Below are 17,153 nucleotides of genomic sequence, written 5' to 3' on the forward strand. Positions count from 1 at the left end.
AAGGAAACACCAAGACCATTTGCAAGTACAGTAGGGCTGGCAGTCGTTAAAGGTTTCAATTTTCCTTTGGAAGGCTTGGGACTTGGGGGTGAGCCTTGAATTAATTCACTGCTCAAATTCTGTTCAGATGAGATTTTACTGCACGTCTCTGTATCCCAGGCTTCAGTGGTGTGAGAAGAATGCAGTTTTATTTCGAAATTTCTCTCTCCCTTTTTTTTTGAGATAATTTTTTTTTTTTTTTGAGATAAAGCTTTTTAGGAACAGAAGTGTCATCCAGAAGAAAGCAGGTGAACAAATGCAAATTTTTGCTCATTGAATGAAAAAGTGCATTTCTAGGAGGAAGACGGAAGAGTCTGGTGTGGCTTCAGGTTTTTCTTTTGGCCAGGGAAAGAGACCAGATACGCAGTGCTGTTCTTTATGCAGGCTTGCCGTGACTTTAGAAATCCTTCCAGATCATTCAGGTCTGGCTCTGTGTGTCCAGGTCTGACATCACCTAAGACACGCTCTTGTATTCAGGCCCCTGTAGGTCTCCCCCAACCTGGGATGTGCCAATTCGCTGGTTTCCTGAGGGCGATCACAGTGTGTGGGGCCGGTGTGCCTAGGAAGCCCAATGCCCTGACACCCCAGGGTAGCAGCTCCTTTTGCACCGCAAATGTGGGAATGTCCTTTTCACTTCGCACAGCTCGGCCTTGCTTGCTGCCTATCATTCCCATTGCCTTGAAATTTCACCCTACCCAAGGCTCTTGCTCACACGGCAGCCTCATGTTGCGTGTCTGGGCTCTGCTGCCATTCAGCCAGCCCTTAGAGCATTCCCCGCCCCCAAAAAATGTTTCTGGAAGCTTGTATCGTAAGCTCTTGCTTCACTTATACCCACTAGGGGCTTGGGTGGTGATTGAAGACTAAAAAGCTGACTTTTCCCTGACTTGTCCCTGCTTCTGCTGGGACTCCAGCCTCGCCATTTCACATCGAGGCTTTGGAAACAGCTCAGGTTAAAAGCCACATGTGAGACGCACCCAGCAGAAGGTGGTGGGGGGCATTAGTGTAGAGCTAGTAGTGAGAGGCTTTGGGTCTGTATCCTGTCTCTCTGCTTCTTTGCTGACCAAAGGTAACCCACTGAACTTGGAAAAACCTGCTTTCTCGAAAGTTCCTGGTACGATGAGGCTAGTACTTATCTACCTGTCCTGCAGACACCAGAGGGTCAAAGAAGCTGAACATATAATGATAAATATTGTTATTTTAATCAGGAACTTCATACTTAAAAAAATATGTATCTAGGTATATATATATAGATATATATAGGTATCTATATATGATACCTATCTATAGGTATACACACACACACCCATATATGCACTCTTTTCTGATTGAAACAAAATACCCACTCATAATTCCCCTAGCCGCCACCCCCCACAAAATCCCTTCATTTTATTTTATTTTTTTAAGATTTTATTTATTTGATAGAGAGAGATCACAAGTAGGCAGAGAGGCAGGCAGAGAGAGAGGAGGAAGCAGGCTCCCTGCTGAGCAGGGAGCCCAATGCAGGGCTCAATTGCAGGACACTGAGATCATGACCTGAGCCGAAGGCAGAGACTTTAACCCACTGAGCTACCCAGGCATCCCCAAATCCCTTCATTTTAATGAATGCCCTAGCAGTGTGTTTTCTCTATCTGTTTCATTTACTAATTAACATCAATATAATTCATTTACTGATTGAGAGTATACTAGTTCTATAATTTTGTAACTTAGAAAAAGGCAATAGTAAATTTTTGAAAGACGTTAAAACTAGTGGCCAGCGTCATGTGGGGTGGTGTTCAGTGGTTTGTCGGGTGGCTATCGCGTGATCCACTTAAAACCTAACCTTTGTGGTTGGACCGCTGGTCCTTAAGCACTTCCCCGCACTACAAATGGGCATGACCATTTTTTTGCTAGTTGCTTTTTTAAAAAGTGACCATTGACACACCACTCTGATTCGCTTTCTTTCTCTACCTTCGAACATAGCACCGGAAAGCATGCTGCTGTGAGAACAGAATTAAGTATTTTCTTTCATTTCCGAGTAGAATCACTGATAACGTACATAGATGTGATAATGCAGAATCTTAAAGAACTGTAAGGATCTTTTCCGTTCCCAGAGATCTGAGCCTCTCGTGAGCAGTGTTCCTGAATCACCTTTGGGACTTACTGGGTGTGCATTTTTGAATATCACTTTTGCCTCGTTTTTTAAGCTTAGCTGCATAAAATGGGTTAACACTGGCATCCTTGTGCAATCGGTTCTTATTCGCTAGACAACTGGGGGATGGTTCAGATAAGGCACAATCCAAGGCAAGCTGTTGTGTCACCAGAGAATGACCTTTGATCTTAGTGTAGTTCTTAGAACAGCCCCGTGCGCTTTGTGGTTGCCAGAATCAGTGTCTGAAACTTGCTGGTAAGGTCAGACAGTTCTCACCTGATAAGGTGAGAGGTGTTTTCATTAGTGTCGTAGGTGTTATTCACGCAAGGGTTTGCTGGTCTCTGGTGCTGCATTAGTGCTGAAGTTTAACGTGTGATGCTAGAGGTGATCATTTGTGACCAATTCCCAGAGCCAGGTTGGACTTTGGCAATGAGTTGCCAAAAGAGTGGTATTAGTAATCTTTTTTCTCTGTCTTCTTAAAAACGAGAACAAAAGTGGTCAGCAGTGATTTCGCCCAATTTATCTCTTGCAGAGAAGCTAATTGCTTGCCACAGTTGAGCTCCTGGTTTCAGGGAGCAGTAGAAGACTTCACTTATTGCTTCCTGGATTCTGAGGTAGTCCTTGCTATTTGGATAATTTTGTGTTCTTCTAAGCCAGACTCATTCAGTGTAAACAAATCATTAAGACTAATGCTTTTTGGGGAAGTTGGCACAACATCTTGGTCATTATTATGCAGGTTGATTAATGAATCGTTATTAACGGCAGCACAACATTGAACATACTCTTTTCACATTCTGCTCAATCTCTGATTCTCAGTCCCCAGAGTGTCTGAGTCCCCACATCGCAGGTAGGGCCTGGGAATCTGCATTTCTAACAGGTTCCCCGGTGGTGCCAATGTTGTTGATCTGGGCCTTTTGATAAGGGCTCAAGAGTCTGGGCTCCTAAGAAGTTTTCTATCTGGGATGGAATTCTTCAGTGGCCAGCAAGCCTTCTCACACAGTCTAGGCCACAGTGTCATGCTGCCCAGGTTTGGAAAGGACATTGGCAGGTGGCTTTTTGTGAGTGCCACGCAGCATGTGGGAGATAAAGGCACTGTGCACAGCTCGTGCTGGGGAGCTACCCATTCAAGACGCTGACCTGATGTTACCCAGTCCGATGAGCTCAAGGGTTTGCTGTGCTTTACTGTTGGATCTTTCCAGACATGTTCGGTAACGGAGATTAACAGCATCATCAGTCATATGGTTGTAGAAACTAAAAACCTGATTGATGCCCAAAAGGGTAAACTTTGTTTCGCGGTGTCTAGAATGTGAACTGGAATTTATGGTTTCTTAGGCGAGATTCTTGGTGTAAAATTGGCAACTGTATCAAATACAAGTTTAAATCTTCATCTTCGACAGAGTTAGTGTCAACCCTTTTAGCCAATAAGCGCTGAAATAATACTTCATCAAGAAGGCTGGCGGGAAGGTGGCAAGACTCCCACCCTGTCACGTCGCCACTGAATCAGGGCCATCTGGGATCTTGACTACAACAGAAATACCATTTGGTGCAAGTATTGGTCCACATGTCTCTAATAACTGCAGTTGAAGGCTTGTGCAAAAGCACGCTTCAGTACCTTTCTCCTGTGTGTTTCCACCCTCCCTGCTTGCCCAGATCGTTCCCTCTTGGGTGCGGGTGGACATTGTCGCACAGATGATCCCTGTGTGAGGTCTTTGATCAGAACCTCTTAGGGAGGTGTCGGCCTTCTGACAGCCAGTCTGTAGGAGGCATGCATATAACGAAATGCGACTTTGCTTCAGAAGGGCAGGGATGTGCCCAGAGCTGCGGCTTCCAGACAGCCCTGGCCCCGGGGTGGGAGGCCACTGGGGAGTTGACTTTGGTTCCATTCCAGTGACGCCCAGCTACAACTTTAGGGTCGGTTTCCCAATTGCAAGGCTTTCTCCAGAGGCGCGGGCTGCCAAGTCACACACAGAGTTGGTCTGCGTGTTCCCCCAGGGCTCAGGACTATTCATTTCTCTCTAAAGCCCAGACATGGAGGCATTGGGGAGGAGTGAGTAATAATTTATTTGAAAGGGGTTTCTATTTAGTGAAAGCGTTGAGCAAGCAAAGAAGATAGTGTGGAATTAACTAACTAACTTTAAAAGAAAAAATCTATTGAGTCTTTTAGCTAAGAACAGATTTTTACTTATTTTGGTCAGTGGTGAAATTCAGATGAAATCTTAGAAAACAAATTGTCTGTGTGTTGGGCGCCAAAAGATACCCTTCAAAAAAAGTTTCGAGACACTTAATATGGTGAGTTCAGTTGGGGAGTTCTCCTTTTATTTTTTAAATTTTTTTAAAAAGATTTTATTTATTTATTTGACAGAGAGAGAGATGACAAGCAGGCAGAGAGGCAGGCAGAGAGAGAGAGGGAAGCAGGCTCCCCGCCGAGCAGAGAGCCCGATGCGGGGCTCGATCCCAGAACCCTGAGATCATGACCTGAGCTGAAGGCAGCGGCTTAATCCACTGAGCCACCCAGGCGCCCGGGAGTTCTCCTTTTAAAAGTGTAATTCTTTTTTTTTTTTTTTTTTAAAGATTTTATTTATTTATTTGACAGAGAGATCACAAGTAGGCAGAGAGGCAAACAGAGAGAGAGGAGGGGAGGCAGGCTCCCTGCTGAGCAGGGAGCCCAATGTGGGGCTTGATCCCAGGACCCTGGGATCATGATCTGAGCTGGAGGCAGAGGCTTTAACCCACTGAGCCACCCAGCCACCCCCAAAAGTGTAATTCTTAGTGCTGTTTATAAGACAACAGATTTTCTCAGTTTACTAGTGAGGTCCCATGATTTTAGAAATAAAACTGTATTTTAAAAAGAAATCAAGCAATTGCGTCCTTGGACATGTGATTTTACCTTATATTGCTCTGCCCGTGGCAGGTGAGATAGTGCACAGGACACACAAGATTGATTTAACGGGCATGTTTAGTTGTGCGTCTCTGAGGGTATCTGTGTTTCCCCTGGACCTCTCCGTTCTGTTGGCCTTTCTTTTCTTTCTTTATTTTTAAAAAATATGTATTTGAGAGGGAGAGAGGAAGGGAGAGAGCAAGCACGCAGCAGCAGGGTGAGGGGCAGAAGGAGAGCGAGAATCTCGGGCAGACTCTGTGGAGTGCGGAGCCTGGCTCTGGGCTCGACCTCCCATCCCTGACATCACGCTCTGAGTCGAAACCAAGACTTGGGTGCTTAATCAAGTGAGCCACCCAGGTGGCCCTATTTTCTTTTTTTTCAGTTTAAAAAGTAATAGTAAGAGGAATTTTAAAAAACAAAGCTCAGTTTTCCAAAATCTTTGGCTTTTTTTTTGGTTTTAATGGGGATGGAGGGGTATTTTTATTTCTTAGTTTAATGAGAAATATTTTACAAAACTGTATTTGTAGTATAAAATTTGGGACTTTAAAAAAAGTTTTTATTTAAATTCCAGTTAACGTATAGTATAACACTAGTTTCGGGCGTACAGTAGAGTGATTCACCTTTCATGTCTCACCCAGTGCCTGTCACAAGTGAGCTCCTTAATCCCCGGCCCCCCTGTCCCCCATCCTCCCCCTTCCCCGCCATCCATGTGTTCTCTAGAGTTAAGAGTCTGTTTCTTGGTTTGTGTCTCTCTCTCATTTTCCTTCACTCGCTTGTTTTGTTTCTTAAATTCCACATATAAGTTAAATCATACGGTATTTGTCTTTCTCTGACTGGCTTATTTTGCTTACCATAATACACTCTAGCTCCATTTATGCTGTTCCAAATGGCAAGATTTCATTCTTTTTTATGGCTGAGTAATACTCCACTGTGTATATGTATGTGTGTGTGTGTATACATATGTGTGTGTGTGTGTGTGTGTGTGTGTGTGTGTGTACACATACACCAGATCTTCTTTATCCACGCCTCTGTTAATGGACATTTGGGCTCTCTCCATAACTTGGCTATCATAGATAATGCTGCTATAAACATTGGGGTGCATGAACCCCTTCGAATTAGTAGTTTTGGAGTTTTGGGGTAAATACCTAGTAGTGCCATTGCCAGATCATAGGGCAGTGCTGTTTTTAACTTTTTGAGGCACCTCCATACTGTTCCCCAGAGTGGCTGCACCCGTTTGCATTCCTACGAGAGAGCTAGAGAGTATTATGCTAAATGAGGTCAGTAAGAGAAAGACAAACACCATATGATTTCACCTGTATGTGGAGTTTAAGAAACAAGCAGCTTAGGGGAGAAAAAGAGAGGCAAACTAATAAACACATTCTTTTTTTTTTTTAAGATTTTATTTATTTATTTGACAGAGAGAGATCACAAGTAGATGGAGAGGCAGGCAGAGGGAGAGAGAGAGAGAGAGAGAGGAGGAAGCAGGCTCCCTGCTGAGTAGAGAGCCCGATGTGGGACTCGATCCCAGGACCCTGAGACCATGACCTGAGCTGAAGGCAACGGCTTTAACCCACTGAGCCACCCAGGCATCCTAATAAACACATTCTTAACTCTACAGAACAAACTGATGGTCACCAGAGTGGGGGCAGGCAGAGGGGGCGGGTGGGTGAAACAGGGGATGGGGGTTAAGGGGTGCACTGGTGATGAGCACTGGGTGATGTGTGGAAGTGCTGAACCACTAAATTGTACACCCGAAACCAATATAACACTGTATGTTAACTAACTGGAATTTAAATAAAAATTAAAAAAAAAAAAAAGATTCCAATATCACTTTTACAGAAGTAGAACAAAAATCCTAAAATACTTTGAAGTTTTCATAGTTAACTTGGATTGTTTAATGCTCTTTTTTTTTTAAGATTTTATTTATTTATTTGACAGAGATCACAAGTAGGCAGAGAGGCAGACAGAGAGAGAGAGAGAGAGAGAGAGAGGAGGAAGCAGGCTCCCTGCTGAGCAGAGAGCCGGATACAGGGCTCAATCCCCGGACCCTGAGATTATGACCCAAGCCAAAGGCAGAGACTTTAACCCTCTGAGCCACCCAGGCGCCCCTGTGTAATGCTCTTTTGAGATGATGAACTATAATTTACTGCCCGCCCCAGCCCCCGATCATCTTACTGAATCTTGAGGTCCATTTTGATTTGGGGGGGGATTTGACGGTATAGCAATGAACTTGTCGATTCAGCTTTTATTCCTCTGTTGAGGTTAGGGTAAAAAAAATTAAATTATTTTTATGGTGCTCGATATGTTCCATTAACTTTTAAATTAAGGGTTTTTATTTACTTGGTTTTTAGAATTGGGGGACAGTCTCTAAATTTACTAAATGGAAAATTGAAAATTTTGTGAAGCATCAAAAGGGTGAGCCTTCTCACCCAGGAATAACTTCACAGGTTCTGGTTGGCAGTAGTAGTTGTAGCTGTCATTGCTGAGAAACTCCTTGGTGCTGGGTGCTCTGTAGGTCTTAGTGTCTTCTGGCATCACCAGTATTAATGATTGAATTGGGTACAATGGATCCCAGAACCAGAATAGTATGCTTGAGCGTAAATTAGTGAACTAAAAATAAAATTGGTTTCTTAGCCTTAGGATTTGGTTGATTAAATTGTAGGCCAGGCAACAATTCTTAAACCACAGAGTACCATGACTTCGTTTTTTTCTGGCATTAACCGAACACTGTTATTTACGCTGATGATTCCGTTTGTAAACTAGAGCATGCCCTGCTTGGCTTCTGAGTGCCTGGTAATAATGTGCCTTAATTGTGGGTCAGTGAAGCCAAACTAATTGCTTGTTGGGCTCTTACTGCCATTTTAATTTGCTGTATAATGCAGTCTCTACGAGAAACGTACTCTGTATTGTCATCTGAGTAAAATGTATTAAAATCATCTTGCAAACAACAGAATGCCTGATACTTTGTCCATAATCTTGCAAATTAAAAAAAATAAAATTGAATGGCATTACAGAGTTGTAATTTACACGACCTCCTTTTTAAGAGCTTCTGTAGCTTTTTCTTTGGAGGGTATACAAAAAGTGACTGATGTATGTTTTATATTAGTGCAATAGCTTTCTTTACCAAACATTGTTTTGTTTTGTGCTTCTAATATGTTTTAAACGACAGTAATAGCATGAGCTTCTGAGATGGTCACTTATTTCAGACTGTGTAATTCACCCAATGAGATTGGTATTTATCCGGTGACTTTCCACTTCAGTTTAAAAAAAAAAAGGTGTCTGTGCTATCATTCTCAGCTCACAAAACAGCAATCATAGGGGTTCCCTTTATAATTTGTGGGAACAGTTCAGAAGTCAGAAAGATGGTTAGTATTCTGTAACATTTGTTTTCTCTCTGTCTCCCTTGACTAATGAGCAGACCTGAAGAAGACTTTCTTTTGACTCTGATTACTAATTTCATTCATTTAGCTCATGTTTATTGAGTAGCTGTTGACTGCCAGGAACTTTTGTAGGTTTTCAGAATACCAAAGATTGTTTTTTTTTTTTTTTTTTTCCTGTTTATAACATTTAGTTCTCTAGAAAAAAGATCTTTGTGGAGAATCGTAAGAGCTTTTTCAAATGATTTCAGGAATGGAGTGATCTAAATAAGAACCATCAGTAAAGAATTTAATAGATGCCTGTATCAGGTTTTTAATAGAAATTTGCCCATCGCCTGTTTTTCTTTCCTTTTTGTAGGTTATTTCTTATGAGAGTCATGGATATCCCCTACCTAAACTTGGAAGGCCCAGACTGTGAGTGAATTTTTATTTTCTCATGGCCTCTGCACATTGAAGTGTGTGGTCTGGAAGGGATAGCAAGAAAAGTATTACTGAAGAAAGAGCCTCATTCACTTAAAAACAGGCAGTGATTTTGTGGTTGATATGAATAGTATGCTTAAGTTAATGGTACCCTTGGGTCTTGATTAACTCATCTCTTTACTTATATTTTCCAGTTTATGCATGAGTTGAATTTTAAAAGAATATATATCTTCTCTTCATTAGTTCGTTTTCACTCGAACTCTAAATTCATAATTTCCAATAAATATGCATAACAAATTTTGAGATGGCTAGCTCTGTCAGTAACCATAAGTTCTCTAGTTTCTGGCTATTTGCATATATATATGTACGTATATACATATATAATATAATTTAATATAATATATATATATATATATATGGTGGGTTTTGGGGTTTTTTTCTCTCTTTTTCATTGAAAATCTTGGAAGGCCTGTCTGGGAGGTGATTGCTGCTGCTTTGAATTATTTCCTATTTTCTCCTCCTCGCTGTCCCACTCTTTTCCATTACTTTTTTTCTAGCCTTGGTTTATTTGCCTTAAAATCCATGCCAGAGGGGTATAGAAACAGGTGAGCCGTGCCTGTTGGTAACAGCCACCGCTGTGATAAGCGGACCACACAAGTGTCTCCCCCCTCCCCCTGAGATCAGACATCTGTTTTGATGCACTCCTCTTGCAACAGTTCTGCAAGCTAAATATCATCATTTCCGATACATAGCTATGAGTGGCTAGAGAGGTTGGGTCTCTTGCTCTGAGATGCATCGTTCAGTGGCAGGTGTGAGATTAGAACATGAGACTGTGACTCAGGACTGGCCCGCTCCTTAAACTCAGTCCATTGGATTTGGATGGTGCGCTGAATAAACACGTGGACCACTAGAGTAATAGCAGAAAGTTAAGTGTTTCATGAAATGTCTTCAACAAAGCAGCCTTTCTGCCCCTCCCCACCTTGAAATAATTTTCATGAGAACTTCATGAGCAAAGATGGTCCATGTAGAATTGTCAGGGTTCAACCCGTTGTGGGTTCTATAAAGTATCAGAGCCCCAGTGGAAGCTAACTCGAAATACATTGAGAGGTTTCGTTTCGTAATCATGAGTCATTCCTAGCAATTCCTCAAGTTAGCTGGGGGATAGTTTCATTAAAGAACCCCTGGTGTATTGTTCACTTTTCGGTTGTCAACCTCTTATCCAAAATTTGTCCCATAGTGCAACCGAAACGGGATCATGTTCTCCATGTGACCTTCCCCAAAGAGTGGAAAACCAGCGACCTTTACCAACTTTTTAGTGCCTTTGGTAAGTAACTCTTAAGTCCTTATGTGGTTTTGTGATTTTGCTATGTTTTTGGTCTGTCCGGGTGGCGATAGGTATACTGAATGACAGCTTCACCTTGGACGAACGAATATTACTGTGCAAGGATTTAGTTTCACTCATGGAATGTTTCAGGGTTTGGTATGCTGGTATCTTTGTACTAACATGATCTGAAGAACTTTCGACAGCACCCCACACTGGAGTGCTGTTAGTACTCCACGGAAACCAGGATACTAGTACTATGACTGCCCTTACTGCCGACCATGGAAAATAGAACTAGGCTGAAGATAAATCATTTTTAAGATAAAATTCGGAGAGAAGATTTTTTTCATAAGGGCAGGCGGTCACTGCTTGACATTGACTAGTCCAAGCAGAGGAACGCAGATGTTTGAGAGGACCAAGAGATGACTTACGTATGCGGTAGGGCAGTTCTTCTAATTCCTTTTTAACAGGTCAGGTGATAGGTTGAGATGAACCATCTTCTGATTAGCATTTATAAAGTCTTTCAGACTATAAGTCTTCAGCAGTGCCTGTTTATTTTAACAAATGAAGTACTTAAGCTGTTCTCTTTAGAAATTCTTGGAGAAAGTAAAACAGCACAAACAGCCAATAATAAGACTGTTTAGTAAATGTTTATGGACCGCCTCAACAGGCTAGTATGTAGCCATTTAAAAAATATTTGAAGAGTTTATTAAAAGATGGTAAAGTGTTTTTGTTTTAACATTTAGTGTAAAAAGCAGAAACAAAGTAGAGTTCCTGTATAACTTATTATTTTTTTTTTTTAATTCTTTGTATAGAAATCAGACTGGAAGGAAGCCTCATGCTATTATCACTGATTGTTTTAGATAGGTTTTTTTTTTCTTCCTCTTTATGCTTTTTTGTATTTTTATTTTTTAGGGAGGGAGGGAAAGAGAGACAGAAAGAAAGAAAGAGGAGGGGAGGGGCAGAGGGAGAGGAAGAGAATATTAAGGAGACTTTGTGTCCAGCTCAGAGCCTGGCAAGGGGCTCGATCTCATGGCCCTGAGATAATGACCTGAGCCGAAATCAAGAACTTAACCCACTGAGCTACCCAGGTGCCCCAACTTTTCTGTATTTTCTAAAATAAGCATATATTTATTAGCTTTTATAAGTAAAACACTTTACAGACAATTTTTAGAAAAGTAAGTGAAAGCGGGTATGTTTCAGGAAAGTTATCCTAGTCTTTGCAGACAGTCTCAACAACTTTTGAAATTCTAGTCCTGCTTTTTAATTTAAATACAGATCTAGAGATGCAGTGGAATTTCACAGCTCATTTCTTTTGAGAGCTTTTGATGTTGTTGCTGTTTTTTTTTCTCATTTTGTATTATTAAGTTCTTACCCTTATGTAGTCAGCCTTTAATTGGCTAAATTAAGTAGGATGCTCTGAATAGAATTTTGTTTTCATTTTAATTAAAAAGAATCAGTTGTATGATATCAGACAAGTAGCCTCTCTGTTCCTTTGTGTCCTCATTGGTGACAATGACGATGATGATGGCAATACCGCTTACTACATAAGCATTTCATGAGGAATAAATGAGCTGATTCATGAAGGCATTTAGAATAGTATGTGGCACATAGTAACTATTTAGGGCACATTCACTGTTACTATATATCTAAAACACACAAGGTAGAGGAGTGACTTTTGTAATGGAGAAAGTCATTATGGCACCTTGCTGTGCAGCAGGAATTGAGTTATTATCCTGTGACAATGAGACAGCAGTTTGTAAGCATTCGTAGCCTTGGAAATCTTTTTAGGAATTGAAACATTTTTTCACTAATAAATTCCATTGATGTTTACTCATTTTTTTTTTAAAGATTTTATTTAGTTATTTGACAGACAAAAATCACAAGTAGGCAGAGAGCTAGGCAGAGAGGAGGACACAGAAGCAGGCTCCCCGCCGAGCAGAGCAGGCTCCCCCAACAGGGAGCTCGGTCCCAGGACCTCAAGATCATGACCCGAGCCGAAGGCAGAGGCTTTAACCCACTGAGCCACCCAGGCGCCCCTGTTTACCCATTTTTAATAATGCCAGTCTTCCCGTGTTTTTTCAAGAAGAGCAGTAGTCAAACAATTAGGCGTCTGCTTTCCCTTTGGTTTTCTGCCCCACCACCCACTCCTTCCCATGCTCTGTTCTGTTCTGTCTGCAGCTTGTTAGCCTTTCTTGAGGGTTTGTCCCTTCATGTGAAAATCGTTCTGTTTCACTAGACTGCTTTCTGCCCTTCTCAGTGGCTTTTCTATTTCAGCCCATCTTAGTTTTCTCTCTTTGCTGCCTTCTTTTCCTTTGTCCTCTTCTGCTGCCTATTTTCCTCACCTGGCCTTGACATCAGTGTGGAATTTTTCGTACTTTTTGCTACATTGATTCCTTTTATGTTTCTCGTTCATGATTTTAAGAGTTTGTGTCTCTAAAAATTTAGAAAGATGTGTTTTTAGAAGATTTATCTATTTATTTGAGCGAGAGAGCGTGAGTGTGCAAACAGGAAGGGGCAGAGGGAGAGAATGTCCAAGCAGACTCCCACTGAGTGCAAAGCCCAGTCATTGTGGGGCTCAGCATGGGGCTCATGACCCATGAGATCAGGGCCTGAACCGAAACCAAGAGTTGGATGCTTAACTGACTGAGCCACCCAAGCACCCCTGTTGTGATCTTGATAAGAAAGAAATTTCCAGCTCTGGCACGAGATTGGGCTGAAATATCAAGTGCCCCAGGATTTAATCCAGAAGAATCTTTCTTTTATTTTTAAAACATTTTTAAAGCTTCTTTAAAGCTTTATGCTTAATGCTGAGATTTTGATCAAATTTTAAACCAGCACCTCATCTCTGTTTAAATTTGACACATATTCTGAAATATATCAGATGTGCAGATGAAGTCTGATAGTGATATACTTGGTCAGATGTTCCCTTTATTTTTATTTCAACACTGCAGGTAACATTCAGATATCCTGGATCGATGACACATCAGCCTTTGTTTCTCTCAGCCAGCCCGAACAAGTACAGATTGGTAAGTGCTTTGGACATTTGCTTTGTATATTAATTAAAGTGGGAGCTCGCCCATTTATACTGTAAGTTTGCTCAGCTGATTCACAGGCATTGCTGCCTGCTGTGTTTAGAGCTGTCTCTAAAATAAAGGAGAAAATTAGTGAGTATCATGTGTAGGTGAGGAAAAAAGACAAATTTATTAATTCATTAGATACACTATGTAATATGTTTCTTCACTTACCTCTTTTCTGTTCCCGTCTCATTGCGCTCAAGTTGCAGGTTTGCTTTGAGAATTAGAAATAGCAAATTGAGGGGCACCTGGGTGGCTCCGTGGGTTAAAGCCTCTGCCTTCAGCTCAGGTCATGATCCCGGGGTCCTGGGATCAAGCCCCAAGTTGGGCTCTCTGCTCAGCGGGGAGCCTGCTTCCTCCTCTCTCTCTGCCTGCCTCTCTGCCTACTTGTGATCTCTGTCTGTCAAATAAATAAATAAAAATCTTTAAAAAAAAAAGAAATAGCAAATTGAGAGGAATGGGGAACACCAGAAGGTGATACCTGTATCCACCGTTCACTCATTTCCACGCTTCTCCCATTTATTTAGAAGTTTGTGGGGTCTATTCATTTCATTACACTTATATCGAATACTTGTTTTACAAATAAATAAACTGGGATATGTTATTTGCTTTTAAAATAGGATGGTAAAGGGATGCCTGGGTGGCTCAGTCGGTTAAGCGGCTACCTTCAGCTCAGGTCATGATCCCAGTGTCCTGGGATCGAGTCCCACATCGGGCTCCTTGCTCCGCAGGGAGCCTGCTTCTCCCTCTGCCTCTGCCTGCTACTCTGCCTGCTTGTGCTCTCTTTCTCTCTCACTCTAACTAATAAATAAATAAGAGCTTTAAAAAAAATAAATAGGATGGTAGAAAGATGGAGCACCACATGTCTTACTGGACCCTGCGTACTTTTGTCATTAACCATCTCAAAATGTTCTATTTCCTTAGGTTGAAAAGTTACTGAATAAAATATGTGATGTTCAGCCACTTATTCAAATAGATTTCAAGTTTCTCTGGTACTTAATAGTGTAGGAGGGATAGCATTGTAAAGTGATATGTCTAATTTTTTTAAACATTTTATTCATTTATTTGTGAGCGAGCAAGATAGCATGAGTGAGGGGGGAGGGGCACAAGGAGAGGGAGAAGCAGACTCCCCACTGGCCAGGGAGCCCAACACAGGGCTCGAGCCCAGTTTCAGATCATGGAACCATGACCTGAGCCATTGGCAGATGCTTAACCGACTGAGGCACCCAGGAGCCCCTTAATTTTTTTCTTTTTATTATTATTATTAGTATCACATACTAAATCTTTTTGTTATGTATTATCTTTTTATTAGTAGTAGTAGTATCACATACTAAAATTATGTAATTCTGAGAATGTAACTATATGAGTAATTATATATGAAAGCTTCCACATATATACACATTCAGATCAGAGTATTTTGGTGTTTGTTCTTAATTCTGTGACCATTGCAGGAATATAGGCTGTGTTGTGCTGAAAAGCTTAAGCTCTGGAATCATGCTGCTATACTACATAGTTGTGTGACCTTGGGCAGGTTATTTAACCTAGAGATGCTTCTGCTTATCTCTGAAACTGAGGATGATAGTACTTACTGGGGTTATTATTAGAATTACATGAGATTATATATATATAATCTAGTCTAGTTTGGTCTAGTTTGAACTTTTATGATGGTTACTTAATAGTGGATTTCAGCGTGAGATATACTTTGGGGAGGACATGACACCAAGAATTGGTGTTACGTGAGTGATGTCTCTAGTTAAATGTTTCAGTATCTGCTTATTTCTCTGATCCACTCCCCTACGATCCTTGGAAATACCGATGAGATGGCACCCAGAGGGACTGATTATTATAGAGCCAACAATAACTTCAGGGAGGGGCAAGGGACTCTGCGACCAAGAGCTCGGCAAGAGGCCCTGTGGCCAGCCGCAAGGGCACAGAACTGGAACTCCCGGCTGGAGGTCCAGTCCCACCTCCTCCACTCAGCCTCACCCTTTGGCCTTCCTGCTGGTCACACGTGGGTGGCATTGAAACTCTGCCTTGGGTTGGAAGGAGATGGCATGGGCCTGGAAGCCAGACTGCCCCAGGGCCTAAGCTCGCCTCCACCACCTGCCCACCGTGTGCCTTCTGACAGATTACGTAAACTATCCAAGCCACAGGCTTCTGGCTGAGAGGTGGAGGCGGTGATGGTTACTTTGTGAAATGCGGTCGGGAACGTTAAGTGCCCAGGAGGGAGCTGGCCCTTCACAAGCAGGGGCTTGACAAATGCTAGGGCCTCCAAGCTCCTGTACAAATGAGAGTGTGTAAAAGTGCTTGGAAACCTGTACGACCCTAGCTGGTGGTGCCTGCTTGCATGTCCGAGTATAATTCTGTGTTGATGTGTGTGGGGGTCATTGCTTCTTTTCATGTTGCTGCCAGACCACATTCACTGTCCTGTGACGATAGCTCCCTCACTTGGAACCGAAAGGCTCCTTACCCGTAGTTTCCAGCTCAGTGTCTCACTCCGTGACACCTGAAATCCGGGAGCTGCGCTGCAGAATCACGTTGCCACAGGGGCCCTGCCGTGTGATTGTTGGCCCGCATGTGGCACTCCCCTGAAGGCGTGATTGAGTCCATCATATTCCCCCCTGACTCCTTCTCTAGTGCGGGGAAGGCAGCCTGGCTGGAGTGGGTAGCATGGCGAAGAGGCTGGGATGAAATCGTGACCTTTCTACCTTTTTCCTCCGAGATGAAATAGATGACTCTTGTTTCCCGATTCGATACATGCAGCATTACTGGTCAAGTCTGAGTTTCCACCGTCATCGCTTACACAAAAGTCACTTCTTTTTTTTTTTTGGAGAGCGAGAGGGTATACCTCTGGGGGTGGGTGGAGTGGAGGGGCAGAAGGAGAGGGAGAAGCAGACTCCCTGCTGAGCCCCGGCTCATGACCTGAGCCAAAGGCAGATGCTTAACCGACGGAGCCACCCAGGCACCCCCAAAAGACAACTGTGTGTATAAATCCCTGGCCATTTGTGCGTGCTGTGCCTGTGACCCTACTTCTCTTTGCCGTATGCCACCTTAGATTTCTGCCCTCCTCTTCCCTCAGAGCTGGGCGCCGTCCCACTTCCCTCCCCATCTCAGCTTACACACTCATTTCTCTGGTTGTGTGCCCCCCCACACCGGTTCCCTGTGCAGGGGATTGGGTCCCATTTTCTTTGCTGTCCTGACGTCCTTTGCCGACACACCCTGTTTGCCTCTCTTCCCTGGTAGACTGTAAACTCTCTGAGAGCAGGGGCCAGACGTCTAGCTCACAGGTGTGTTCTCAGTGCTCCGAGTAGCGGCTGACACGAGCGAGGACGGTAAATGTTCACTGAAATGAGTAAGTCATAGTCAAGGTTGTTAGGACTTAGAAATGCCTTCATGTATAAGATGAATATATCTGATGTCTCTGGTCTTTTGCCATGATTTCTAAAATTTTGCAGATCTTTCATTGAAAGACAGTGGAAAATCTGTTTTTGATAGTGGTAATTCTAATGACGAGAGAGACCCTGCATATCTAAAGTGCTACAAACCTTATTAATGTTCTCTTAAACAAATTACTTATTCATTTCAGTGGAAACGAAGGGCCTGTTAGATCAATAATGTAACACTGGAAAAATCATTAAGTGCCTATTTATATAGGAGCTTGTAATGGCTTCTTTGGCGCTGTTACAGACTAATTTTTGATTTACATGTAAGTACCTGACACCTGTCTTTGTCTTTTGATAGTACTAAGTTTAATCAAGATTTTTTAAAAAACCACTTTCAGAATCTTGAATAGGAAAGTTCTCTTTTTCTAGGGAACCTTGTTATACTATTAAAACCCTTCTCTGAAACTGATCATACAGTTTATGTTAAGTTAAATTTAAATAAAAAATTTAATTTAAAATAAAACTTCTGC

At 42.3% G+C, this 17,153-nt stretch overlaps 1 protein-coding gene across 2 annotated transcripts in view; it reads left to right on the forward strand.

Annotated features, from left to right (window-relative positions):
- The window catches only part of PARN (poly(A)-specific ribonuclease), a 157,165-nt gene that overhangs the window by 45,786 nt on the left and 94,226 nt on the right, over positions 1-17,153 (forward strand). For both annotated transcript variants that reach the window (XM_082715015.1, XM_082715016.1), the window contains exons 19-21: positions 8,781-8,836; positions 10,080-10,166; positions 13,118-13,192. In XM_082715015.1, the coding sequence (XP_082571141.1) occupies positions 8,781-8,836; positions 10,080-10,166; positions 13,118-13,192 (218 nt within the window). The remainder of the gene's footprint in view (positions 1-8,780; positions 8,837-10,079; positions 10,167-13,117; positions 13,193-17,153) is intronic.

The sequence above is a fragment of the Mustela nivalis genome (genome assembly GCF_964662115.1).
Source record: "Mustela nivalis genome assembly, chromosome: 19".
Classification (NCBI taxonomy): domain Eukaryota; kingdom Metazoa; phylum Chordata; class Mammalia; order Carnivora; family Mustelidae; genus Mustela; species Mustela nivalis.